Raw genomic sequence first — 27,040 nt, 5'->3', positions numbered from 1 at the left:
TCTGTAAAGATGACTGTTTACATAATGCTGATTTGTCTGTTGCTATCTCATCTGACTTACTGTGTTGCTAAAGCAGCTTCTGTTATTTTCACAGTGTACATATCCATATTTTAGCCTTTTAAAACAGGTGGTTCCCTGATGTCAGATTTTCAAAACCATCAGTTTGCTTCTGTGGTACTTTAGCTGCTTCACACAATCCACAAGCAGGCAAAGAACATACATTTCAGGATATGAATGTAAGCTTTCAAATAAATGTTTAAGTGTGAGTAGAAAAAAAAAAAAAAAAAAAACATGGCTCCTTCAAATTCTTCTGCTGGCCTTGCAATACAATTGAAGATTCTTCAGTACATATTAGCCGATAATCCGGCGTTGTCCAGATATTTATTTATAAGGGGAAAATGTCCGGACCAAGCGTAATTTCTAATGTTGGATTTTCCCCCTTACCAGAGGGAGTCCCCTTGTGGAGTACTGTGAAGCCATGGTAACTCCATCACACTGTACAGTAGAAGCCATTTTATGGCAGTACAGTAGAAGCCATTTTAAGGCACAACAGGCTGTATCTTAACAGAACACACAATCCATTCACTCCTCATTTTGAGTTAGAACAGATGTCAATACAGTTCTGGGGGAAACAGCTGTTAAAATGTCATTGTGATGTTGACTCATCTTTCCAAAATACAGAATTTGACATTTTATAAATCACATTGGTCTTATCAAATCCGGCCCAGAATGATTTTCCATAGATGGAAATACAGGGGAACTCCTGAATGATGAGAAATGAAGAGGTGTTCATGATCAATTTCTGAAAGGTTTTTATATTACAAAAAGATAAGAAGATGCAGCAATACATTTTTGTACAGTCTATATTAAAGACTGAATTGATATTATTTCGACATATACGGTTCATCTTAGTGTTTCTTTCTTTTTTTAACATCTTACTCTGATATTAAGTGCTGTAAGCACTACAGTGCATGTATTTTTTTTCTTACACAATCACTGATCTATTACTTACGTTTGTTTACCATACAGGTAATCCTTGAATTACAATCCAGAACGAAGACATGGATTTCTGTTGCTAAGCGAGGCGGTTATTAAAGGGAGTCGTACTCAATTTTATGACTTTTGCTATAGCCATCAAGCAAATGTGGCTTCTTCCATTAACACTGCTTGTTGGAAGGCAGCTGGTAAGTTTGCAAATGTCAGTTGTATCATCCTTGGATGCTGCAACTGTCTCTCTCTATATAAATGGCTGTATGTGTGTGTGTGTGTGTGTGTGTGTATCTGTGTGTGTGTGTGTGTGTGTGTGTTCCAGCTTAACTCTGGAACACCTCAAGCAATTTCAACCAAAGTTGGTACACAGATGACTTACACTCTGGAAACAAATATTGTAGGAGTAAGACACCCCTAAAACCCTTCAGGGTGTGTGTTCTGTTAAGATACAGCCTGTTGTGCCTTACAATGGTTTCTACTGTACAGCGCAGTGGAGTTGCCATGGTAACGGCTTCACAGTACTCCACAAGGGGGCTCCCTCTGGTAAGGGGGAAAATCCAACCTTAGAAATTACGTTTGGTCTGGACACTTCCCCACTATAAATAAACACCCGGGCAACTCCTGTTTATCAGCACTAGTTATAAATACATACAGGCTACCAAAGGACCCAAATTTTGTGACTGTAAAGTTGCTGCAATAGTCAGAAGTGTGTTGGCCGGCTGTAAGTTGAAAGGGTTGTAAGTTGAGAACTACCTTTATAGGAAGTCTTCAACTAACAATCATTCTTTTAGTGGCCATTCGGAGTTACAATGGCACTTGGAAAAAACAGCAGTGTTTTTCACCCTTACAATCGTTGTAGCATCCCCTCAAGTCACGTGCTTAACATTTGGCTGGCAACTAGCATGTATTTATGACGGTTGCAGTATCCCCAGGGGGTAATGTGATCCCCTTTTCTGACCTTCCAACAAGCAGTATCAAAGGGGAAGCCAGTTATACTTAATGACCGTGTTACTCACTGCAGTGATTCACTTAACAACCACAGTGGTTCATTGGCAAGGAAATTGTGAAATGGAACAAAAGTCACCTAGCAATCGTGTCGCTTAGCAGCGAGAAAGTTTGGGCTCAATTGTGGTCGTAAGTTGAGGACTACCTGCATTAATAATAATAATAATAATAATAATAATAATAATAATAATAATCAGAAACAAATATTGAAATTTCAATCGGACCCATCATTTCAGTGTACGTTTTATTTCGCTCCTCATTCTCCTTACCTCCACTCCCTTTTCTTTCCCCCTTTTCTTTGGAGAAGCCTGCCATGGAGATGGAATGGTAACTATCATGACATGATTTGGGAGTGGGGGGCCCTCCCCAGGACGGAGGCATTTGATATGTCCACTGTGCTGAAGCCGTGGTGGGAGTCAACATATCAGAAATCACAAGGACATTCGTGGTGTGAGCTGCTTAAGCGTTCGACCTGTGCAACTGCCAGAAACGGTTTAAGAGAGCGCCTAATTCCTTAAAAAAAAAAAAAGAATTCTAAATCCTCTAAATCAACTGGAAAAGAGGCAAGCCAGGTTTCAGATCAACTTCTCCTTTTTTTTTTTGGCTGAGCATTTTCCAAGCCGGGGAAGAGAAATGCAAAGTTATGGAGGCTGATGGGGTGAGGGGAAAAAAAAACTGGCTGGAAAGAACGCAATGCTTTTTGCAAGGTGGGTTTTTCCCCCTGAGTAGAAGAGCACAACCCCACCAGGCCCAGGAAAACAAAAGGAAAATGCTCCAGAGTAGCCGCACTTTGGAGTGGACATCTGTATCCAACCAGCTCATTGGTTGCTGTGCCAGGAGGAGAAGAATCCAGAGGCGGCATCGGTGCCAAAATCTTCTTGGAACAAAGAGGGACATACACACGCTTACAGACGAGAATGAAAGAAAGGGTTTTTTTTCAAAGCTGGATCCATGGGAGAGGACAATAGGATTGGCCCCCGTTCCCACTGCAAGTTTAAGTGCAACTTAAAACAGGAATGATGAGATGGAGCAGCGGGAGTCCAAGAATCAAAACTTTAAGTTCTCCATGTTATCCTGAGCATAAGTTCTTGGAAAGACCAGATTGCAAATTTGAACAAGGTGGCACGTTAGAAAAGGAACGGAGAGAAGATTAGAAGCAGGATCAGGTTTCAAACATCCAAAGTGGTTCACGATATGGCAGAGCAGTGGTGAGGTTAATGGGAACAGCTGCCACAGATCCAGCTGTTATAAGCCATTACCTTCAGGAGTGGAAGCCTCCCCCGCAGGGCAGGCGTTATTGCCTCGCTGTTCTTTCTCGCTTCCGTGCGGGTGGCTTTCCGGCGGTATTGTACCGTTATTGCTTCCGGATGGACTCCTCTTCCGGAGGCTCCCCTTGACTTCCGGGGGAGTCCACCGAGGGATAAAAGTGATCCCTTGGGATATCAGCTCCTTTAGATAATGCTCGATTACTTCTTTGCCCTGAAAGAAATTGATTTGAGACGTTTAGAATTCAGCTGGCGCGATCTGTTTCGATGGGACAAAGAGATTTTGTGCAAAAGTCTCTAATTCAAGGGTTGTCAAACTCAAGGCCCAGGGCCCAGATCCGGCCCGTGATGTGGTTAGATCCGGCCCTACGAGGCTGCCCTGGAAACAATGAAGGACTGGCCCCTGCCATCTCAACTCATGTCGGCTGGGCACTGATCTAAAACTTGGTGGCAGCCATCTGGGCTAGAATGCGGTCAGCCTTCGATCCGTGGGGCCCCTGTGGAGTCAGCAAGGGGCTGGCATTGCCCCCGGGGCATCTGCTGGAGATCATGGATCTAGGGGTGGGATATCCCTTTGAAAGATGGTTTGCCAGGCCTTTGCTGAATGTGAACGAGAGGAATTCACATTCTTTTAATCAAAGGAGTTTTGTCGGGACCAGGAATCTGCCTCGTGCTTTTTGGGGAAGCCCAATTCAGAACAGCAATGTATTTTAAGCAGAGATACTGCAGGGCACAAAAAGATAAAGGAATTCCTGAAGAATTTACTCCCTATTTCTGACTATAGGGGGTGTTGCTCGTCTCCGTTTCAAGACCATCGAGTCAGCATTGTCCAAAGCTTGGGTCATATGACCAGCACGGCATCCCGGAACGCTGTTTCCTTCCCACTGAAGTGCTACCTACTTATCTACTTGCATTTTCATGCTTTTGAACTTCTAGGCTGGAAGGAACCGAGGCAAGGACGGGAGTTCACCCGCTGTGTGGCACTCGGGTCTCGAACTCGAGCAGCTAGCTTTCCAGTCGATAAGCCCAGCGCTTTTAACCACTGAGCCACCTTACCACCCACGTTGCAATGCACAGAAGATCGATATTCACCCGCTTGATGTTGGCTGTGTACTGCTTCATGGCGATCTTCTCTACTGTGTTTTCAAACCCAAAGAATGATTTGATATCGAGGGATGCGGACTGTTCGAAACACGTCCAATCTTCGTTCTCCGGATGGACCTACCACAGAGAAATGGCAGTGTTAGAAACCAACCCAAGAAGGTGATTAGGAAAATATTAGAATGTGCAGAAATGAACAGACTAAAGCTGGCAATTAAGGAGAAAGAACGAACTGAATATTATATTGTATGAGAATTATTTTATCCATGGTTAGAGAATAAAAATGGAAGTTGGAAATAAAAGAAGGAGATTAAAGAGGAGTAGAAAATATGTTAGGATAGAAATAAAAATGATATGATAATTGTTAGTATGAGGAGGATGAGGATTATTATTATGCTTAATGTTATTACATTTTCATCAGATGAGATGAACATTAAGAAGAAAAAATGAACAGGTTCACTATAGCATATGTTTAATGTACTATAATTCTAAGATTAGAGAATTAATATCAATGAAAACGATGTGGTAAATTTTGATGGTTATTGCACAGAAATATTTGTACCCAGACGACACACTGTTTAAGGAAAGATGGAATGTTCATATTAAAAAAAAAGCAATAAAAACTAAAAAGAAAAGAAAGAAGAAACAAACCCGGCTTGCAATACCTAAAAAACAGCTTTGAAAAGGAACTTTGAAATGAGTTCTCAAAGATAATGTTTACATCTTTTATTTTCCCCTCCTTTCAGAGACTTTTCATTAAACTTGACATACCCAGTTCCTGCAACCGCTCTTTGTATGTTTTAGCCTCCAGACCCCTAATCCTCTTTGTTGCTCTTCTCTGCACTCTTTCTAGAGTCTCTTTTTGACACCATGGCAATCAAAACCGGATGCAGTATTCCAAGTGTGGCCTTACCAAGGCGTTACAAAGTGGTATGAACCACATAATCTTGATTCTATCCCTCTGTTGATGCAGCCTAGAACTGTGTTGGCTTTTTTGGCAGCTGCTGCACATGGCTGGCTCCTATTTAAATGGTTGTCCACTAGGACTCCAAGATCCCTCTCACAGTTACTACCATGGAGCAAGGTACCACCTATACTGTAGGTGTGCATTTTCAGTAAACTAGACAAACCCAGTTCCTGCAACCATTCTTTATAGGTTTTAGACTCCAGTCTCCTAATCATCTTTGTTGCTCTTCTCTGCACTCTTTCTAGAGTCTCAACATATATTTTTTTACATCGTGGGGACCAAAACTGGGTGCAGGATTCCAAGTCCTACCTTACCAAGGCATTATAAAGTGGTATTAAACACTTCATGTGATTTTGATTCCATCTCTCTGAAGCAGCCACATGCAAGCATACAGTTCCTGGTTTCAAGAACTGAACAGAGTAGAGTAGAGTAGAATAGAAATAGGAATAGGAATAGGAATAGGAATAGGAATAGGAATAGGAATAGGAATAGGAATAGGAATAGGAATAGGAATAGGAATAGGAATAGGAATAGGAATAGGAATAGAATAGAATAACAGAGTTGGAAAGGACCTTGGAGATCTTCTAGGCCAACCCCCTGCTTAGGCAGGAAACCCTATATTATTTCAGACAAACAGTTATCCAACATCTTCTTAAAAACTTGCAGTGTTGGAGCATTCACAACTTCTGGAGGCAAGTTGTTCCACTGATTAATTGTTCTTAACTGTCAGGAAATTTCTCCTCAGTTCTAAATTGCTTCTCTCCTTGATTAGTTTCCACCCATTGCTTCTTGTCCTGCCCTCAGGCGCTTTGGAGACTAGCTTGACTCCCTCTTCTTTGGGGCAGCCCCTGAGATATTGGAAGACTGCTATCCTGTCTCCCCTAGTCCTTCTTTTCATTCAACTAGACATACCCAGTTCCTGCAACCATTCTTTATAGGTTTTAGCCTCCAGTCTCCTAATCATCTTTGTTGCTCTTCTCTACACTCTTTCTAGAGTCTAGAGTAGAGTAGAGTAGAGTAGAGTAGAGTAGAGTAGAGTAGAGTAGAGTAGAGTAGAATTGGAAATGGAAATGGAAATAGAAATAGAAATAATAGAAATAATAGAAATAATAGAAATAAATAGAAATAGAAATAGAAATAATAGAAATAATAGAAATAGAAATAGAAACAGAAACAGAAATAGACACAACTTCTGGAGGCAAGTTGTTCCACTGATTAATTGTTCTAACTGACATTTTAAGGATGGTGGTTTTGATAGCTGGGATCATCCGAAATAGCACTTATTTCCAAGGGTCTCAGCTTTCATGAAGCTGTGTTTTGTCAGTAGGGACCAATAAAGCACGTCAGTAACTCAATCTGGATTTTTGACGACCCAGCATAAAAAGGGTATTTTATTGTCTCGATGGCTTCCTAAATGTCAGGGGCAGACAAAGGCAGACACCTGCTGACCCAAAGACAAGCTTACAAGCATTCTCAGCTAAATGGTGGTGGGTGGGTTTGGAGCAAAGAAGAAAAAAATAAATAAAACCAAATATGGAGTCTTGTTTCTCTTTTCTACGACTTCATTGGAAGAGAAAAGAGTTTGTAAGATGGAACTTTAAGAGGAAATAGATGGCACGAAGTGACCATTTCTGTACCAGTAGATCTAACAATCCACCCAAACCTATAAATATCAGCAAAACCTGTTTTCCTTTGAAGATTATCTATGGAGATTCTCAGTCATCCAAGATATCACAAAGATGTTGTTCTTTTTTTTTCAAAAGGCAACTGGATTGTTTTTTTTTCTGGAGGAGGAGAGAAAGAAGAGGAGGAGAAGAGATGAAAAAGAAGTAGTAGTAGAGGAGCAGGGACGTGCAGTCACTAGAGGCAAGGGAGGCGGGGCCTCACCAGTCTCCTCAGGGAAAGGAAAGAGTTTTAAATACTTTTTTAAAAATAATTAAAGCCAGGGTAGTTGCTACCAGATTTCAAGTCACAGTGGCTTGGTGTCTGCTCTTAGTATTAACTAGGAGGAGGCCAGAGAACTCGGGGCCTCCTTTGCATAAGGAATTTTTCGCCTTTTAAAAGTTAAGAAAGAGTTAAAAAGCAAAAAACTCCATATGCAAAGGAGGCACTGATTCTCCCCCCTCCTGATCGGGGAGCAGCGAATCATGCCTTATGAGCACGCTTACGTTGAGCACGCTTACATTGGGCGGACAAGAGGAGAGTTGAGAGAGTTTCCACAGCTGGAAAAGGTATGCGGATCAAATGGAGGGGTGGGGGATTCAAATTTATTGTAATTAAATATGTAACTTTTTTTATTGTGGAGTGTATGGGTGTGTGTGTGTGTTTCTTTCTTCACAGCGGTTTGGTGGAGTCGGAGGAGGTGGGGGGGCGAGGCGGCGGAGCGCGGAGGTGGCAGGGACGTTCTTGCCGCTGTGTCCCAACAGGCCAGGCATCTCGCATTTATGTCCACCATAAACGTGAGATGCCTGGCCTGTTGGACACAGTGGTGGCGGGGGGAGGAATGGGCTGGGTGGGCTGGCTGGCTGGGGAGGGGGGAACCCTTTAAAGCCCTGCTGCCGCGTCTTCCCAGCAAGACTTCCTTTCGGTTCACGGTTTCCCTTGCCTGCCTTAACTAATTTTAGAGTGCCGGCAGGCAGGGCTCAGCCGCCATTCAGCGAAACATGTTTCGCTGAATGGCGGCCGAGCCCATGCCTTTAAGTGCCGGCTTGCTTTCCGGGTGTCCCGGCTCCATCTGAGATGCTTCGATGCCCAGCACTGAGCGGGGAGGACGAGGAGGAGGAGAAGAAGAGCGGTGAGTCCAGGCAGGGAGCATGTCGGGCGGGGGGTGGGTGAGCTGGCTGCAGGCCGGGGCAGCAGGATTGTTCATTGGAGGAGGGGGGGGCAAGGCGGTGAAGCGCGACGCCTGTCAGACACAGCGGCGGGGACGTTGCTTCTCGCCGCTGCTGCAGTCTTGCCTCACCAACGGTAACCCTCACCGCACGTCACTGTAGAGGAGGAGGAGGAGGAGGAAGAGAAGGAGAAAAAGAAAGAGGAGGAAGAAACAAGAACAAGAGGAGGAGGAAGAGGTGGTGATGGTAGTTCTCATCCAAGAAAATTCACCAGCTGGTAAGGAACAAATCACAATAGTCTTCCTCAAGAAAAAAATTAAAACAGCCCAATTGCCTTTTGAAAAAAAGCATCTTTGAGACCTTTGAAGATTGCTGTTTCAAGTTTGGCTGGTGTCCTTCAAATGATGGTGATAGGGAGGAGGAGGAGGAGGAGGAGGAGGAGGAGGAGGAGGGAGGGAGGGAGGAGGATTGCAATGATATCCATTATAAAAACTGACAAAATGCAAACCACAGTTATCAGGATCAGAGAAATCTCACAGTTGGATTACTGACCGAGTAGTTGCATGTCTCCAGGACAATGACACGGTTGGCAAAGGTCTCATTATGGGCTTCAATAACGAGGGTTCTCTCTCTCCAGTTCACTGTATTTTTTTGTATGAAAAAGACATATTCTACCCCAGCAATCTGAAAGAAACAGCAGCAAAAGTAAGAAGAGCAGAAAGGCAAAGGAAGAGCTAAGGGTGTCGGGGTTTCGAGATAGTTTAAGGACAGGGACTGTCAGAAAGAATGTACTATAGTCCTTACTTTCTTGAGTAGCCGAGGTGCATCCACATTCAATTTGCAACTCCTTTCAATGATCTGAATGGCTCCGTCTTCACTCTTGGATTCATGAAGGATCTCACTGCCCAGAAAAACTGGGATCTCCGGGCAGGTTGGAAAACGTTTTTCATAAGCCTGGGAAGGAAGGAAGGAAGGAAGGAAGGAAGGAAGGATGGATGGATGAGAGAAGGAAGGAAGGAAGGAGGAGGAGCAAGAGAAGGAAGGAACAAATGAGGAACGAGAAAAGGAAGGAAAGGAGGGAGGAGGAATGAGAGAAGGAAGGAAGGAGGAATGAAATAAGGAAGGAAGGAGAAGGAAGGAAGAACGAGAGGAAGAAGGAATGAGAGAAGGGAGGGAGGGAGGAAGCAAGGAAGAGTGAATGAGAGAATGAAGGAAGAAGATGGGAAAGAGGGAAGGAAGAGTGGGAGGGGAGAAGGGGGAAGGAAGGGAAGGAGGAAGAGGAAGGAGAAAGTGGAGAGGGAAGAGAAATAAGAGCAGAAGGATGGAGGGGAGGGTGAAAGGGGAGGAAAGGGAGGGAGGAGAGGGAAGGAAGGAAGGACCATTGTTTTAGGGTGCAGTTGCTTAAACATACATTTCTATGTCTGTAAAATATTGCCACTAAGAATGCAAACTATCATAACCAATTCAGGGAGGTCTTATTTTTGTGAAGACATTTCAGGTCAGGCCTCCAAATCTGCAAGAGGTAAACCAGCAACAAAAGCTTGAAAACTCCAACCCGTGCAGTTAAAATCAAGTTAACAGGATTGCAAAAGACAATTTTGCTGAATTAAGGTCAATTGTCCAGTCCCTGGAGCAACGTTTAAAACCTTGCATGATAGATAGATAGACATTAGCGCTGTGGAGCCAAAAAAAGGGGATTTAACTTCTCAGCAGAGGAGAACCAAAAAGATAGTCCTCCTGGATCCCAGGAAATGGTCTGCATATCTGTAATAAATGGCTTTGGAAGACCACTTTTCAGCACCTGACTTGGATGTAGTAACCCTGTTTCTAAAACAGTACTAATTACTAACATGCTCTCACAATTCTTGTTCTCTTAGATCTCCTAACAGGATCTTAGATCTCCTAAATCAGGCATAGCATCCATCCACCCCTCAGTGAGACTGCGTGGTTCCCCCATCAAACTGTAAGCTGAGAGCATATACTGTCCTAGTGTTTGATTTTTATAAAAAAATATAAACGATGCTGCACTTCAATGGTAAGATGGCCTAGACATTTATATTTCCAGATAGATTCCCTACCTGGAACATTGCAAGCAATTTTGGTCACCATACTACAAAAAAGATGTTTGGAAAAAGTTCAGAGAACAGCAACTAAGAGGATCAAAGTCCTGGAGACTAAACCATATAAAGAACGGCTGCAGGATTTGGGATTTGGCTAGTCTAGAGAAAAGAAGGACTAGGGGTGACATGATAGCAGTATTCCAGTATTTGAGGGGCTGCCACAAAGAAGAGGGAGTCAAGCTATTCTCCAAAGCACCTGATGGCAGAACAAGAAACAATGGATGGAAACCGATCAAAGAGAGAAGCAACCTGGAATTAAGGAGAAACTTCCTAACAGTGAGGACAATTAACCAGTGGAACAGAAGTTGCCTCCAGAAATCATTGGTGCTCCATCACTGGAGGTTTTTAAGAAGAGACTGGACAGTCGCTTGTCTGAAAGGGTATAGATTCTCCTGTTGAACAGGGGGCTGGACTAGAAGACCTCCAAGGTTCCTTCCAACGCCTATTCTATATTCTATATTCTATATTCTATATTCTATATTCTATATTCTATATTCTATATTCTATATTCTATATTCTATATTCTATATTCTATATTCTATATTCTATATTCTATATTCTATATTCTATATTCTATACTCTATACTCTGCTCTATTTTATTCTATACTCTACTCTATTCTATATTCTATATTCTATATTCTATATTCTATATTCTATATTCTATATTCTATATTCTATATTCTATATTCTATATTCTATATTCTATATTCTATATTCTATATTCTATATTCTATATTCTATATTCTATATTCTATATTCTATATTCTATACTCTATACTCTATACTCTGCTCTATTTTATTCTAACTCTACTCTCTTCTATATTCCATATTCTATATTCTAGATCTTTTAACATTTATATTTTATTGGGTTCTACTAATCAGGATTAAATGTAAATATATATTGCTAGTCCATAAATCATGCAGCACAGCTGACAACTTCCCCCCTCATTGTTTGCTTACCTTACCTTTTTGATGCCCCGCTCATGAGCGGGATGTACTGCCCATGCACAAAGGTGGCGCGTGCAAGTGAAGAGAGTGTGTGTGCAAACGCACACGCTCACATTGCTACGAGACCAGTAGCAAAGGTAAGAGCCGAGGTGGCGCAGTGGTTAGAGTGCAGTACTGCAGGCCACTTCAGCTGACTGCTATCTGCAGTTCAGCGGTTCAGCTATCTGGAGTTCAGTGGTTTAAATCTCACCGGCTCAAGGTTGACTCAGCCTTCCATCCTTCCGAGGTGAGTGAAATGAGGACCCAGACTGTGGGGGCAATATGCTGACTCTGTAAACAGCTTAGAGAGGGCTGAAAGCCCTATGAAGTGGTATATAAGTCTAACTGCTATTGCTATTGCTATCCCTGGTTTTAGCCTCCAGTTCCCTAATCATATTGGTGCTTTTCTCTGCACTCTTTCTAAAGCAGGGATTCCCAACCTTTTTTTGGCCATACCCCATCTAAGCAACTTTAAAATCCTGATGCCCCCCCCCCCCCAACATATAATCCTTACCAGTGGTGAAATTCAAATTATTTCACTATCGGTTCTGTGGGCGTGGGTTGGTAGGCATGGCAGGGAAAGGATACTGCAAAATCTGCATTCCCTCCCCACTCCAAGGAAAGGATACTGCAAAATCTCCATTCCCTTCCCACTCCAGAGAAAGGATACTGCAAAATCCCCATTCCCTCCCCACTCCAGGGAAAGGATACTGCAAAATCCCCATTCCCTCCCCACTCCAGGGAAAGGATACTGCAAAATCTCCATTCCCTCTCCACTCCAGGGAAATGATACTGCAAAATCCCCATTCCCTCCCCACTCCAGGGAAAGGATACTGCAAAATCTCCATTCCCTCCCCACTCCAGGGAAAGGATACTGCAAAATCCCCATTCCCTCCCGACTCCAGGGAAAGGATACTGCAAAATCCCCATTCCCTCCCCACTCCAGGGAAAGGATACTGCAAAATCCCCATTCCCTCCCCACTCCAGGGAAAGGATACTGCAAAATCCCCATTCCCTCCCCACTCCAAGGAAAGGATACTGCAAAATCCCCATTCCCTTGCCACTCCAGAGAAAGGATACTACAAAATCTCCATTCCCTCCCCACTCCAGGGAAAGGATACTGCAAAATCCCCATTCCCTCCCCACTCCAGGGAAAGGATACTGCAAAATCTCCATTCCCTCCCCACTCCAGGGAAAGGATACTGCAAAATCCCCATTCCCTCCCCACTCCAGAGAAAGGATACTGCAAAATCCCCATTCCCTCCCCACTCCAGGGAAAGGATACTGCAAAATCTCCATTCCCTCCCCACTCCAGGGAAAGGATACTGCAAAATCCCCATTCCCTCCCCACTCCAGGGAAAGGATACTGCAAAATCCCCATTCCCTCCCCACTCCAGAGAAAGGATACTGCAAAATCCCCATTCCCTCCCCACTCCAGGGAAAGGATACTGCAAAATCTCCATTCCCTCCCCACTCCAGGGAAAGGATACTGCAAAATCCCCATTCCCTCTCCACTCCAGGGAAAGGATACTGCAAAATCCCCATTCCCTCCCCACTCCAGGGAAAGGATACTGCAAATTCCCATTCCCTCTCCACTCCAGGGAAAGTATACTGCAAAATCTCCATTCCCTCCCCACTCCAGGGAAAGGATACTGCAAAATCCCCATTCCCTCCCCACTCTGGGGTATTTGCCGGTTCTCCAGGCTACTCTAAATTTCTGCTACCGGTTCTCCAGAATCTGTCAGAATCGGCTGGATTTCACCCGATTCTTACTTTACTGAAAAAGTGAACTCTACTCACACGGAGGAAACCTAAAAGGCTATTAACTTGGTTTAAAAAAGGTTCAAATTGCCTCCATTGAAAATCAAATTGTCCACCTTGTGGGGAATCAGCCCCAAGTTGGGAATCACTGTTTTAGAGTCTCAACAACTTTTCTATAGTGTGGTGACCAAACCTGGATGCAGTACTCTAGGTGTGGCCTTACTAGGGCTTTGTAGAGTGGTATTAGGACCTCCCTTGATCTTGATTGTAATCCTCTGTTAATGTAATTTAGGATTGCATTGGCTTTTTTGATTGCTACTGCACACTGTTGTCTCCTATTTAGCTGGTTGTCCACTAAGACTCCAAGATCCCTCTCATAGTCACTGCTATTAAGCCTGGTTTCCCCCACTTTATGTGTATACTTTTGGTTTTTCTTGCCTAAGTGTAAGACTTTACTTTTCTCTACACTGAATTTCATTTTGTTAGATAGGGCCACCCTATATAAATCCCAGGGAAACACTTGAGTAAATCTCCCTTATAGACAGCACAAGCAAACACAACGGGGCTTATTTCATTTTTACTCAGTCTTCAGTTCATGAACTATTGCCATTACATAATCCAACTGCTTCTTGAAAGAGTCTGCCTGCCTTTTCAGCATACAATTAAAGATGCTCAGGTTTCATCTAAAGAGGAAAAAGTCACAGCATCCTCCTAACCCACTAGGTCATTTACCTTACTAAAGTGGAATAAAATATGGATTAAAAATATAAGAATGAAGACGTGGCATAAAAGGGACAGTTAGAAGTTTGCTTAAAGGAAATGTCATCAGCCTCTAACCACAAGATGTTCCAGCCAACGTCCCTATGTCAAAAGTCCAAACCACAAGGTTCAATTAAAGTTCGCATAAAGGCACGTAAAGTGTACCTATGGCTCAAAACAAAAGGAGAAGTAAGACCCCCATTTACTTATAAGGCTTTCTCCTCAAGGTAACTAATAAGAAATGAGTTAAGTGTTTCCGTGTTACGCTGCCTTTGAGAATGTATAAGAACGCGTGCTTCGATAATGAAGGTTGTTCAGAATTTGCAATGTTAGCCTTTTCGCTAACTTTCTGAACCTGGCTGCCAAATAAACTTTTCCTGTATCCTGAGAGGTCTAAAGCCTGTCATTTTCTGCAGCATTACAGGTGTGTGAACGTCAAGAGGATACAACAAACTCAGTCCTAGTTTTGACCACACAGGAGAGAAAGAGATGGAGGGGGGGGAGAGAACCAGAGACGTTTCTCCACTGATATATTTTCCCCTCATTTCAGCACAGCTCACATCAACCAATGACCTTGAGAAAGAGATTATGCAACACGTCCTGTGCTCTGAAGGCCGTAAATATCAGCAGCCGGCCTTCCAAGGCACAAGAATATCCAAGTGTTAAGCCAGAAGCAATTAAACACCCCACGGAGATCATGCCAGTTTTCAACCCGATTCCAGGTCAACTTCAAATATCTTCTAAAGCCACTCCCCACACGAGCGACGGCAATTTCCTAACCTCCCTTCCATTCAAAATGGAAATCAGAGGCCCAGAAAGATTCTTAGGAAGGCAATCTCGGTTCAGTCTTACCCGTGAGTCAGAATAACAGAACAGCAGAGATGGAAGGGACCTTTGAGGTCTTCTAGTCCAACCCCCTGCTCAGGCAGGAAACCCTAGCCTAGACCAATTCAGTCCAGCCAATCTCTATTACGGATATAGACCATATCCCTTTTATCTATCTGTACCTACATGTAATTTATGTATTTATTTATATCTATGTATCTATCTTCCTATCTATCTATCTATCTATCTATCTATCTATCTATCTATCTATCTAATCTAATCAATTTTTCTTTCTATCTATCTAAATCTCTATCTCTATCTCTCTGTATAGCTATCTATCTAATTATTTTTCTATCTATCTATCATCTATCTACATCTTTATCCATCTATGTATTATTTATCTGCATCTGTATCTATCTATCTATTGTCTACATCTGTATCTGTAACTGTCTGTCTGCTGTCTGTCTGTCTATCTATCTATCTATCTATCTATCTATCTATCTATCTATCTATCTATCTATCTATCACATATCTACATTTGTATTTATCTATTCTGAAGAACTTAAGAAGCTTCTCGGATAAGAAGTGAAATGTCTTCAAGGAAAAACAAAGGAAGTCCAGTTGCCTCTTGAAAAAGCACCTTTGGCACAATCATGTCCTGGATGACTGAGAATCTCCATAACTTCCATAAAGGGGAAAAAAAGTGATATTCTGGTTCAGGGTGGTTCTTAAAATCAATAAATAATATGGGAAGCTCGCAACCACATTTCTTAATGTTTGCACAATGGTTAGTAGATCAGCTGATCCAGAAAGCAGGTTGCTGTAGGACACTCAAATTGATGCAATAACAAAGGTCTCCTAAAATAAAATTGAGGGACGTGGTGGCTCAGTGGCTAAGAAGCTGAACTTGTTTTTTTTTTTTTTTTTTTTTGCAATCAAAGATTCTTTTATTACATTTTCATTTTCCTTTATACAATCACTTAAATACTGTGCAGTTAAAAAAAAGAAGCAATAAACAACTCATAACACTTCTATCCTACATACACCCTTCCTTCTACCCCTCCAACTTTCATTTCTCCCTTCCAACAATCCCCTCTTCTACTTCCCCTCCCCCTCAGCCATTCCTTTCTCCCCTTCCCACCATCTCACCCTCCTTACATTCCCTTCTCACTCCCTCTTAATTCCCCCCTCTTCTTTCCCTCTACACCTCGCTTCGGTGTATTTCTAGTATTCATTGGTCTATTTGTTTTGTACTAAAACAAAAGAAAAATAAAAGGAAAAGAAAGAAGAAAAGAAAAAAAGAAAAAAAAAAGCAACAGTATCCAAGTGCATTCATTGTTCTGAAAATTGAGTCTATACTTCCACCCTCCCCCCCACCCACCCCCTGAACCCCCCTCCCTGACCCCCTTCCGACTTCCCAGGTCCCATTCCCGGCATCGTTCTTTATCAAGCAAAGTCTGGAGTATATTGAAACCAAATAGATTAGAAGTTACAAAATAATAAAAAATAATAAAAAATAAAGAACAAAAAAGAAAAGAATAATAAAAAGAAAAAAAAGGGGGGGAACCCCCCCCCAAGAAAGAGAAGTCAATATACTCTCTAACATTAAACTCAGCTTCTCATTATTTTTAAAATCTTAAACAATGTCTTTACCTGCTTCCGCATATAAATTCTATACCTCCCATCCTGCCTTTACCCGTGTCCGCATATATATTTTATCCTCATCCATTGCTCCTCTCATATTTACTCCACCCTCGTGTAGACTCTCCAGATAATCTTTCTTAACCTTGTATTCAAATAACAATTTATACAAAAATCAGCTTACATTCTGGATCAAGATAATCTAATTGAACTTTCACTACCCTTCCATCTACCCCACGCACCCGACTCCATTCATCCCAAACCACAATCCAAGAAAACTATGATCTCCGCTCTCCTCGCCCCAAAGAATAGATCATGCGCAGTTTAAATTAAGATTCAAACAAGTCTTATATAAGTCCCATACAATATATGTCCAAATTCAGCACCGCTTCTTTCAGTCTCAATATCTCTTCATCGGTATACAGCTTTATCATTTTATACCAGACAGGAGTCCTGAAATTTTATTCAAATTAAAAATTTAAGAAGTATTTTAAAGGCATAGCTGGATCTTTATTCTTTACTCTTCTGCCCTTCCGGAAAGGGAAAGCAACACCCTCCGCCTTGTAGCCACGTGTCCCGCTGCTTATCTTCTCCTTCTCCTTGTCTTTCTCCAAGTCCGGGTGAATCAGGAAGTCCCGCCTTCAGAGTTTTGTAGTAAAAATCTCGGGCTTCGCAAACAGAATTGAGATGATATTTTTGGTTCTCAAATGTGACTGTGATACCAGATGGCACTTCCCATTTATATTGTATCTGAGAATCTCTGAGTTTTTCAGTTAAGAAAGTGTAGTCTCTCGTTGCTCTTAATATTTGAGATGGTATTTCTTTAAAAACAATCAAGTCCTGTCCATCGATTCGCAGCCTGTTATTGTAGAACTTCTGTATTATCGCATTTCTGGATTCTCTTGTGGTGAAATATATAATTATGTCCCTCGGAAGCTGTCGTTGTTTTGCTAAACACGAGTTCTGGCGATAAATTTTTTGAATCTGCCAATCAAAGTTAAATCCCGGACTTCCCACCGAACATCTGAAAGCTTCAAAAAAGGTCTGTTTCAAATTCTCCTGTTCCTTTTCACGCAATCCTCTGACTCTTATTGCAAACGCAGTCTTATTGTAATTTATCATAACGAGTTGTTTTTGAGCATTTTCAACTTCCTGTTGTAACGTTTGAATTTTAGATGTCAAATTAGAATTAGTTTTTTCCAAAAGTTCCAATTTGTCCTCCATTTCAGAAACATAGCCTGTCATAACAGTCATAACTCTGATCGTATCTTCCCTTGTTTGAGCAATCTTGGCGTCCAGTTTATCATATAAGTCCGATAAAAGTTGTTTAATTTCCTGTCTGAACTCTTTAAGGGTTTCAAAAAGAAATTCTTGCGTTAAGAGATCTCCAGTAGAGGGCGTGGGAGGCAAGGGCAGCGATTTTGTAACAATTTCTTGAGATGTATTATTAAGGAAACGCTTAGACTGCTTCGATTTGGGAGCCATTATAAAAAACGCACAAACAAACAAAGTCTCTGCTCCCCTCGGTTTTAAATGGGATACTATTTATAGACTTTTAACAGTTAATAAGGAGAAGTCTTCAGGAGAATAGAACTGATTGAGTGTGTCATATATCAAACGCAGAAGCTATAAAATCGCCATCTTGTAACGCAGCTGGATAAGAAAGCCTTTTACAAAATTGAAGCTGGTATTTTGAATAGTAATAAGAAAAAAAATTACAACTTCAAGTTAATATTTGGTTTTGAAGCCATTTCAAAATTTATCTGCCTGCAGTTAATAAAACTCTATTGCCTGAATATGCAGCTTTAAGTAAAGAGGCTGACTTCCCCTTTTATTTTGAAGTTAAGGCTTGGCAAAACTTTCAGTGAGTAAACATTGTAACAAGACCGTTCAGCAGATTCATCACCATTTAACTTCCAGATAAGCAAAGTTAATGAAGGAGTAACATTCTTGTAGAAATAAAGCTAATTAAAAAGCTTCTGCTGGCCTATTGTGAAACCAAAACATATGATAAGCAATCTCTTTTGTTTTGAATTCTTGTGAATTCTTGTGAGGATTAACAAAAAGTGTTCATTATTACCGGAGAAACCAGCCTGCTCGGCGCCATTTTAAAAGCCTCTAAGTAAATAATTTTTCGGAGGAGAAAAAGAAAAGAAGCTAAAATGTTGATAAACAATTATTGTGCACGGAAATGGATTCAGCTCGTGATAAGATTAAATCAAACAAAACTTTGAACTGAGTGGGGGAGACCTACTTTGTCCTGCACAAGGCAGTTTGAAGTTCCCAGCACGGACAGCCGTTCTGCCTTGGGCTAGCCCCCCTTTCCCTGCAAGCACAAAAGCTGCAAAAATCGAAGAGCATTTGCCAGCAAAACAGTTTCTTCTTTCCTTCTTGCCTGAAGGATAAGAAAACCTGATAGGACGTCAGATGGAAGATCCTCTAAACAGGTACGTAGCCAGGAATTCGGAGGCAGCTGATTTTTTTGCTGCCACCACCAGCAGGCTCCTCCCAGGAAGTCTCAGAAGCTGAACTTGTTGATCAGAAAGGTTAGCAGTTCAGAGGTTCGAATCCCTAGCAGAGTGAGCTCCCGTTACTTGTCCCAACTTCTGCCAACCTAGCAGTTTGAAAGCACATAAAAATGCAAGCAGAAAAATAGGAACCATCTTTGGTGGGAAGGTAACAGCGTTCTGTGCACCTTTGGTATTGAGTCATGCCGGCCACATGACCACGGAGACGTCTTCGGCTTTGAAACAGAGATGAGCACCGCTCCCTAGAATCGGGAACGACTAGCACATGTGTGTTAGGGGAACCTTTACCTTTACCTTTTAAGGTAAAATGATGAAAAGCTGCTGGTTTGGGCAGAATGCCAACATCACTACACACAGACACAGAGACACATACACACAGAGAGACATACACAACACACACACACACACACACACACACACACACACACACATTTATTTAAGCATTTCTCCATTCTTCATTCATCATCATCATCACACTTCTATACCAACCCCATGTCACCTAAGTGATGCTTAACATTTAAAAAACACACAATGGTTTGGGCACGCGATGCTAATTTTTGCTGAAAAGCTTTGCTTTGCTTTTTTCATTTTATGGCTACCACATCAGGCCATCAGGGTCTTGCGCTTCACAGCACAGCAGCGGATGACAAACCACGCCGCGAACAGCTGACTTGACATTTAACACGGCCTGTTTGTAACACAGCATCTCTGCTCAGGATTAAATGACATTTAATGATGCATGAGCTCTCGTGTCTACACGGAAGGCAACCCCCCCACCCCACAGATGTCATTTGTAAAGAAATACAAGAAGTAGAATTGAGATACAGAAAAAAATGAAGCCTCGTTTTTAAATGAATTAGGAATTAAGGGTCACAAAAATGAAATAGCTTTAGAAATGCTGTTTGTTGTTGTTATTGTTGGAGACGAAATGAGTTTGTGTCTAATTTTACAAAAATTTTGCCACAGTCGTTAAATGAATCGTGCGGTCCTAAAACAAATCAGGCTCTTTCCATTGACTTTGCTTATGGGAAGCCAGCTGAGAAGGTTGCAAAGCAGAGGTGAAATCCAGCAGGTTCTGGAGAACCGGTAGCGGAAATTTTGAGTAGTTTGGAGAACCGGCAAATGCCACCTCTGGCTGGCCCCAGAGTAAGGTGGGAATGGAGATTTTGCAGTATCCTTCCCCTGGAGTCAGGTGGGAATGGAGATTTTACATTGTCCTTCCCCTGGAGTCGGGTAGGAATGGAGATTTTGCAGTATCCCTCCCCTGACATGCCCACCAAGCCACGCCCACCAAGCCACACCCACCGAACCGATAGTAAAAAAAATTGAATTTCACCACTGTTGCAAAGGGTAATCACATGACCCTGGGGCCTCTTAACTGTCATAAATACGAAACAAGCACCTGAATTTTGATATTCCTATGTCAGGGCGGCTTTTCTATAAACTAAACTCTTTTGTCTAAACAACATAAAAATATCCAAACAATTACCAAAAAAAGAAAGAAGCAAATATATAAAATAAAATATGTCCAACGGATGCTCTTGATTCCTCGCCAATGTCCAAAACAAATGTTCTATTTGGATAAAGATTGCCATACCCACCAACAGAATATCAGATTCCTTCCTTCTTATGTTTCCCCCCTGATGTTTAAAAACTATTATTGTTTTGCTTTTATATTGCCCGATCTTCTTTTGAATAAAATCATCTCGAAGCAAAGGTATGGAAGAAGCAAAGCTTGATGGACGCTCAATGTGTCGGTCTGTGATTGACAGCTTGGTTTCTGCCCACCAAAGTGTACAGTAAAAATCAATTAACCAGAACATCTCGTAGAACACAGACTGAAGTCAGCAATTTAAGGATGTCATCTGTTTCAGATTTCTCCAGAAAACTAAGCAGGAATATGAAAGAAGACCAACATTCTTATTTCCCTATGCAAGTGGTTCTCAACTTAGAACAGTTCATTTAGTTGGGAAGTTATAATGGCACTGGAAAAAAAATGCCTAATGAGAGTTTTCACACATGACCATAGCAGCATCCCACAGTCACATGATCAAAAGACAGCCCCAATAGAGGAGAATATTTGTAGTTCAGGGTTGAAGTGAAAGGTCCTTGATGCTCTCTGAACTTGCTTGTTTTCTTGCAGATGTTTTATTACCCTAACTACCCATGTTTCAGGGGTGAAATTCAGCAGGTTCTGGAGAAACATTAGAGGAAACTTTGAGTGGTTTGGAAAACCGGCCAATACCATCTCTGGCTGACCCCAGAGTGGGGAGGAAATGGAGATTTTGCAGTATCCTTCCCCTGCCACACCCACCAAGCCACGCCCACAGAACTGGTAGTAAACAAAATTGAATTTCATCACTGCCATGTTTTCCCCAAAATAAGGCTGGATCTTGTATTAATTCTTGCTCCAAAAGAGACATTAGGGTTTATTTTCTGGTTAAGTCTTATTTTGGGGAAAATATGGTACTAAATGTGTCCATTTGGCTGACAATGTTAACTGGAGCTTATTTTGGGGGTAGGGCTTATATTACGAGCATCCTGAGAAATCACGCTAGGGCTTATTTTCTGGATGGGTCTTATATTGGGGAAAACAAGTTAGGTAATATTGTCAGTGCTAGTGATGATGATGTTGCCTAGTTAATGGAATGGAATGAAATAGAGAATAGAGTAGAATAGAATAGAGAATGGAATGGAACGTTATAGAGAATAGAACAGAACAGAATAGAATAGAGAATGGAATGGAATGAAATATAGAATGGAATAGAATAGAATAGAGAATGGAATGGAATATAGAATAGAATGGAATAGAATAGAATAGAGAATTGAATGGAATAAAATAGAGAATAGAATAGAGAATGGAACAGAACAGAATTGAGAATGGAATGGAATATAGAATAGAATAGAATACAATAGAATAGAGAATGGAATAGAATGGAATATAGAATAGAATAAAATAGGGAATGGAATAGAATAGAATAGAATAGAATAGAATAGAGAATGGAATGGAATATAGAATAGAATAGAATAGAGAATGGAATGGAATGGAGAAGAAAATAGAAAAGAACAGAAGAGAAGAGAATCTGGAAGGGACCTTGGAGGTCTTCTAGTCCAGCCCCATACTCAAGCAAGAGAACCTACATCATCTCAGACAAGTGATTGTTTAGACTCATCTTTAAAACCTCCAATGACGGAGTGCCACAATTTCTGCAGGCAAACTAGTTCCACTGGTTAATATGGTTGGGGTAATGAACCATCTGCAAGAAAACAAGTACACTCAGGGAGCTTGGCAACGGACTCATATTTATGACGCTCGCAGTCTCCCGGGGTCATGCGATCCCCTTCTGCAACCTTCCGATGAGCAGTGTCCAAGGGGAAAGCGGGATTCACTCCTTCACAACTGCAGCCATTCACTTCACAACAGTGGCCAGAACGTTCGTCCAAAAGGTTGGCAAAGAGCCCACTTAATCACCGTCTCGCTTAGCCACAGGAACGTCAGGCTCCATGTCAGTCGCAAGTCGAGGACTACCAGTGTAACCCTACACCAGGGCTGTACACCAGCAGGCAGCCCCCTCCCGCCAAACGCAGCATGCAAGCGCGCTTAAAGTTCTCGCAACAGTCTGGCTCTTTGAGAAGTAGCGACCTCATCTGAACCTGCTGGAGGGGAGCAAGCATTACCGTTGCGTAGATGACCCAGCTGTAACCGCTAACCCGAAGGAGAAGGTTACGGCTGAAAGCAAATTCCAGAAGAACCTCGGCCTTCCTCGGCTGAGCTATAAACAGAACCAGCCTCAAGGGGTGTAGCTTTCCCTCGGTCCTTCGCGACAAAGCTTCAGTCAGGGAGAAGTTAGAGCCCAGGCTCCCTTCGCACAAAATGCCCTCGGTTTTTCAGCTTTTGCTCTTTCTCAGCCGGCAAATGCACCGTTAAGTCTCCACTTTTACACACAGGACAAGTTAAATGGGAAGTTTCTCCAGGAGAGGGAGGACCGGACTGGGCAGGGCTGCAAGAGAAGCATTAAATCCCAGCTTCTCTGCAAAGCAGCTGTTTCTTTTTTTCCAACAATAACGACAAAACGAAGAAAGAACACATTTTTTGCAATTACGGAATGCCACGGCTTCCGAGGGAGGTTTTGGGTTTTTTTTTCTCTTCTTCTTCATTCTTTATTTGGCTTCCTTCCAGCAATGACATACATTTTTTTTTCCAAAGGGGAAATGAAAAGGAAGATAAACAGCAACGGCAAGAATTTTGCCCGGTCAGCTAATAAGCAGAGGTGGCTTCTGTTGACTTTGGTTGGTGGACAATGGCTGCCAATCCCCCGGTTTACTTAGGAAACAGACAGGATTTAGGAGTCAAGTTAAAGTTTTCTATCAATGGGACTTGGGTGACACTGTAAAAGCAAGTTTTATTACACAGGGTAACAAAGGAGAAATTCTGTTGAGTAAACAATGCCCCAAACCAAAGAACTATCATTGCAGACAAACAAGCTAACAGTAAACTGTGGCCTAATCAAGGAATCACGAAGACCATCTAACAGGGCAAGCCATGAGCATATCAACTAACAACAAACCTAATTCCCTTCTAGCACTGATGATGTTACCTGGTTGGGTAATGAAATGTCTGCAAGAAAACCTCCTCCTGTTCTTCCTCTTCCTCTCCACAAACCCACTCTCTTCTAGCACTGATGATGTTATCTGGTTGGGTAATGAAATGCCTGCAAGAACACCTCAACCACCACCCCCTCGTCCTATTGCTTCTCTTATCCACATAACCCACATTCCTTCTAGCACTGATGATGTTACCCAGTTTGATAATGAAATGTCTGCAAGAAAACCACCATGCTCAAACAGCATCAAAGACCCTACAATTCAAACCTGAGCTACAAATATTCCCTTTTCTAGAGCAATTCTCTACTTTTGAAAGTAGCAGTGCAGTAGAGTCTTTGAAGACAAAGACTCAAAACCTCATTTCCCCCCCCCTCCCTATCTTTGATTGGTTTTAGAGTTCTCCTGAATATTTTTTTTCACCCAGGGGAGTGCATCTACAGAATAGTTCATCTCCCCCCCACACCAAAAAATTCATTAAAATGGAAGAAATAGTATCACAGACAACGAGGCGTATATGTATACACAGTATGTATGTATGTATGTATGTATGTATGTATGTATGTGTATATATGTGTGTGTTTGTATGTATGCATGCATGCATGCATACATACATACATGCATAAATATATACATACATACATACATACATACATACATATATATATATATATATATATATATATATATATATATATATATATATACACATACATACATATATATATATATATATTTAAAGTCACAACCCCCGGTATGCCCAAATATGGGAGGAAGTTCACTGCTTCCATTCTCTGTCCATCGGCTCGTCATAAGAGACCATCCAGACAGAAACCCAATATTTTTACTGTTGCCTTTGTTACATTTGTGTTGAGCTTAATGGTTAACACATCTGCCTAAGATGCAATACAGCACAGGTTCCAATCCCAGTAAGGGTATGGCTAGCTGATGAGAACTAAATAGCTTGAAATAGATCTATACTAGTCTCCCTTTATTTATTTATCAGCACAAATACAACACACACACACACACACGTATACACATAAACACACACACACACACACACACACATACACACACGTCCAGTTAATAATCCAAGTTAGACTTTCTTATAGTTCCACATAGATGGGAAAGATACCACAAGCAACAGCAGATACTGAAACCAGAAACCGTCATGTTCATTGCAGATGTTTGCAAAATTGTTTAGGAATGTGACAAGTACCAGGGTCGCTCGGATCAAGTGTACAGTTTCATCAGCTACTCACAGCTTCATCCGCCTGATGCTGTCCTGTTTCAGAAATCTTCAAAAATGAGTTGCAGAAATGCAAACTCTGGAACAGAAAGGCAGGGAAGAGGGGAAGCGCTTTCAGACAATAGAATGGAATGGAATGGAATAGAATAGAATAGAGTTTAGAATAGAATAGGAATAGGAATAGAATAGAATAGAAGTTAGAGAATAGAATAGAACAGAAGTTATAGTTTAGAGTAGAAGTTAAAGAATAGAATAGTAGTTAGAATTTAGAATAGAAGTTAAAGAATAGAATAGAATAGAATAGATAGAGTTTAGAATAGAATAGAAGTTAGAGAATAAGTAGAATAGAATAGAATGGGACCTTGGAGATCTTCTAGTCCAGCCACCTGCTCAAGCAGGAGAACCTATACTAGGTTGTTTCTCTCTTTGGTTAGTCCTGTTACTGTAACCTTAGAATAAAAGTAGTATTAGAATTTGGGGTTTTGATTTCCTGGTCTGGACTATCTTGCAGGAGCCACCTGAGATCAGATTGGCTCTGGCCCTGCTGGACTCCCTGAAAACTTTTTAAAAAATTTCATGTATTTATTTGTATTTTGCCGTATTCATTTTACAAGTAACTGAAGGTAGCAAACATGTGCAATACATCTTCTTCCTCCTATTTCCCCTGCAACAATAACTCTGTAAGGTGGTTTGGATTGAGAGAGGTCAGTGGTCCAAGGTCATTCAGCTGGTTTTCATGGCTAAGATGGAACTAGACCTCACTGTGTCTTGGTGCTTGGCTCAAAGTCACCCAGACAACTTTCACGCCTAAAGCGGAACTATCTCGTCATTTCTAACCAAATGCCTTAACCACAGTTCCTCATACACAAAAATTGTTTAGCCCGTTATGGGGGGGATATAAAGGTAGTGTAACTCGAAAAGGTTGATAATACATTATATTCTTTTTCTATTCATCCCAGTAGCAACTTTATTAGCATAGCACTAGAGCAGTGAAACACACTTTCATTATGTTTCATTTCTTCTCATCACTATTTTAAGAACAATAAAAGATTTTTTTTAAGTATTCTTTTGAGTAACACTGCTGGAGTGGATTTCACTCTAGCTGACCCTGCTTTTTATTCACTTTTAATTTTATTCATTTTAATTGTAAAACATGACTTTAGTTTCAGAAATAGGACAGTTTCTCTCAGTATCTGATTGGTGTCCTAACCAATCTCCTGATATCCAAGTAATATTCTGAAATTATGCTATGCCAGAATATCACAAAGCCCATGTCCAAAAGGATGCAGAATGTTACCTGGCATAAGCTGATAGTTAGGCAACTTCTGGACACACCTGTACAAAAATTGGATTCACCCCTTTAACCGATCTGTGATTCAACTGAGGTCACTTCAAATGCAATCCAACCAAGTCATGATCTTCTGACTAGAATGACAGAGTTGGAAGGGATCTTGGAGGTCTTCTAGTCCAACACCCTGCTCAAGCAGGAAACTCTATACTATACCAGACAAATGGATGTCCAGTCTACTTTTGAAAACTTCCAGTGTTGGAGCACCCTCAACTTCTAAAGGCAACTTGACCAACTAAATAATTGTTCTCATTGCCAGGAAATTCCTCCTTAATTCCAGGTTGCTTCTCGCCTTGAGTAGCTTCCATCCATTTCTTCTTGTCCTGCCTTCAGGTGCTTTGGAGAATAGGTTGACCTCTTCTTCTTTGTAGCAGCCCCCACTAAAATATTGAAACACTGCTATCATATCACCTTATTCTTTGGTTTAATTAAACTAAACATACCTAATTACTGCAACTGTTCTATATGTTTTAGCCTCCAGTCCCCTAATCATCTTTGTTGCTCTTCTCTACACTCTTTCTAGAGTCTCCCCATCTTTTTTGTATCGTGGCGACCAAAACTATTATTTGTATTTGTATTTATTTGTTTTGTATGCTGCCACTCCTGAAGGACTCCGGGTGGCTTACAATAAAAAGGGAGGGGGCATATATAAGACAATACAACAATTTAAAATTACAACAACATTCATAGTTAAAGTGGGGCTGGATACTTCAACAGCCCCAGGCCTGCCGGAATAGCCAGGACTTAATAGCTTTACGGAAGGCCGGGAGGGTAATAAGGGTCCAGATCTCAACGGGGAGATCGTTCCAGAGGGCCGGAGTTACAACAGAGAAGGCCCTCCCCCGGGGGGTCGCCAGCCGACTGGCTGGCAGATGGAATCCGGAGAAGGCCTAGTCTGTGCGATCGAATCGGTCTTTGGGAGGTAATTGGCAGGAGGCAGTCTCTCAGGTAACCAGATCCGATGCCATGCAGGGCTTTAAAAGTAACGACTAGCACCTTGAAGCGTGTCCGGAGACCAATAGGCAGCCAGTGCAGCTCGCGGAGGATAGGTGTAACG

The 27,040-nt window shown here is 41.7% G+C and overlaps 1 protein-coding gene across 1 annotated transcript in view; it reads right to left on the bottom strand.

Annotated features, from left to right (window-relative positions):
- Nucleotides 1-27,040, bottom strand: part of SEC14L5 (SEC14 like lipid binding 5) — a 56,400-nt gene that overhangs the window by 21,441 nt on the left and 7,919 nt on the right. The window contains exons 2-5 of the mRNA XM_032230828.1: nt 8,964-9,113; nt 8,712-8,843; nt 4,353-4,481; nt 3,255-3,474 (exon numbers count right to left, since the gene is read on the bottom strand). Of these exons, the coding sequence (XP_032086719.1) occupies nt 3,255-3,474; nt 4,353-4,481; nt 8,712-8,843; nt 8,964-9,113 (631 nt within the window). The remainder of the gene's footprint in view (nt 1-3,254; nt 3,475-4,352; nt 4,482-8,711; nt 8,844-8,963; nt 9,114-27,040) is intronic.

Source organism: Thamnophis elegans, chromosome 14 (assembly GCF_009769535.1).
Source record: "Thamnophis elegans isolate rThaEle1 chromosome 14, rThaEle1.pri, whole genome shotgun sequence".
Taxonomy (NCBI): domain Eukaryota; kingdom Metazoa; phylum Chordata; class Lepidosauria; order Squamata; family Colubridae; genus Thamnophis; species Thamnophis elegans.
This window is presented reverse-complemented; position numbering and strand designations above follow the sequence as displayed.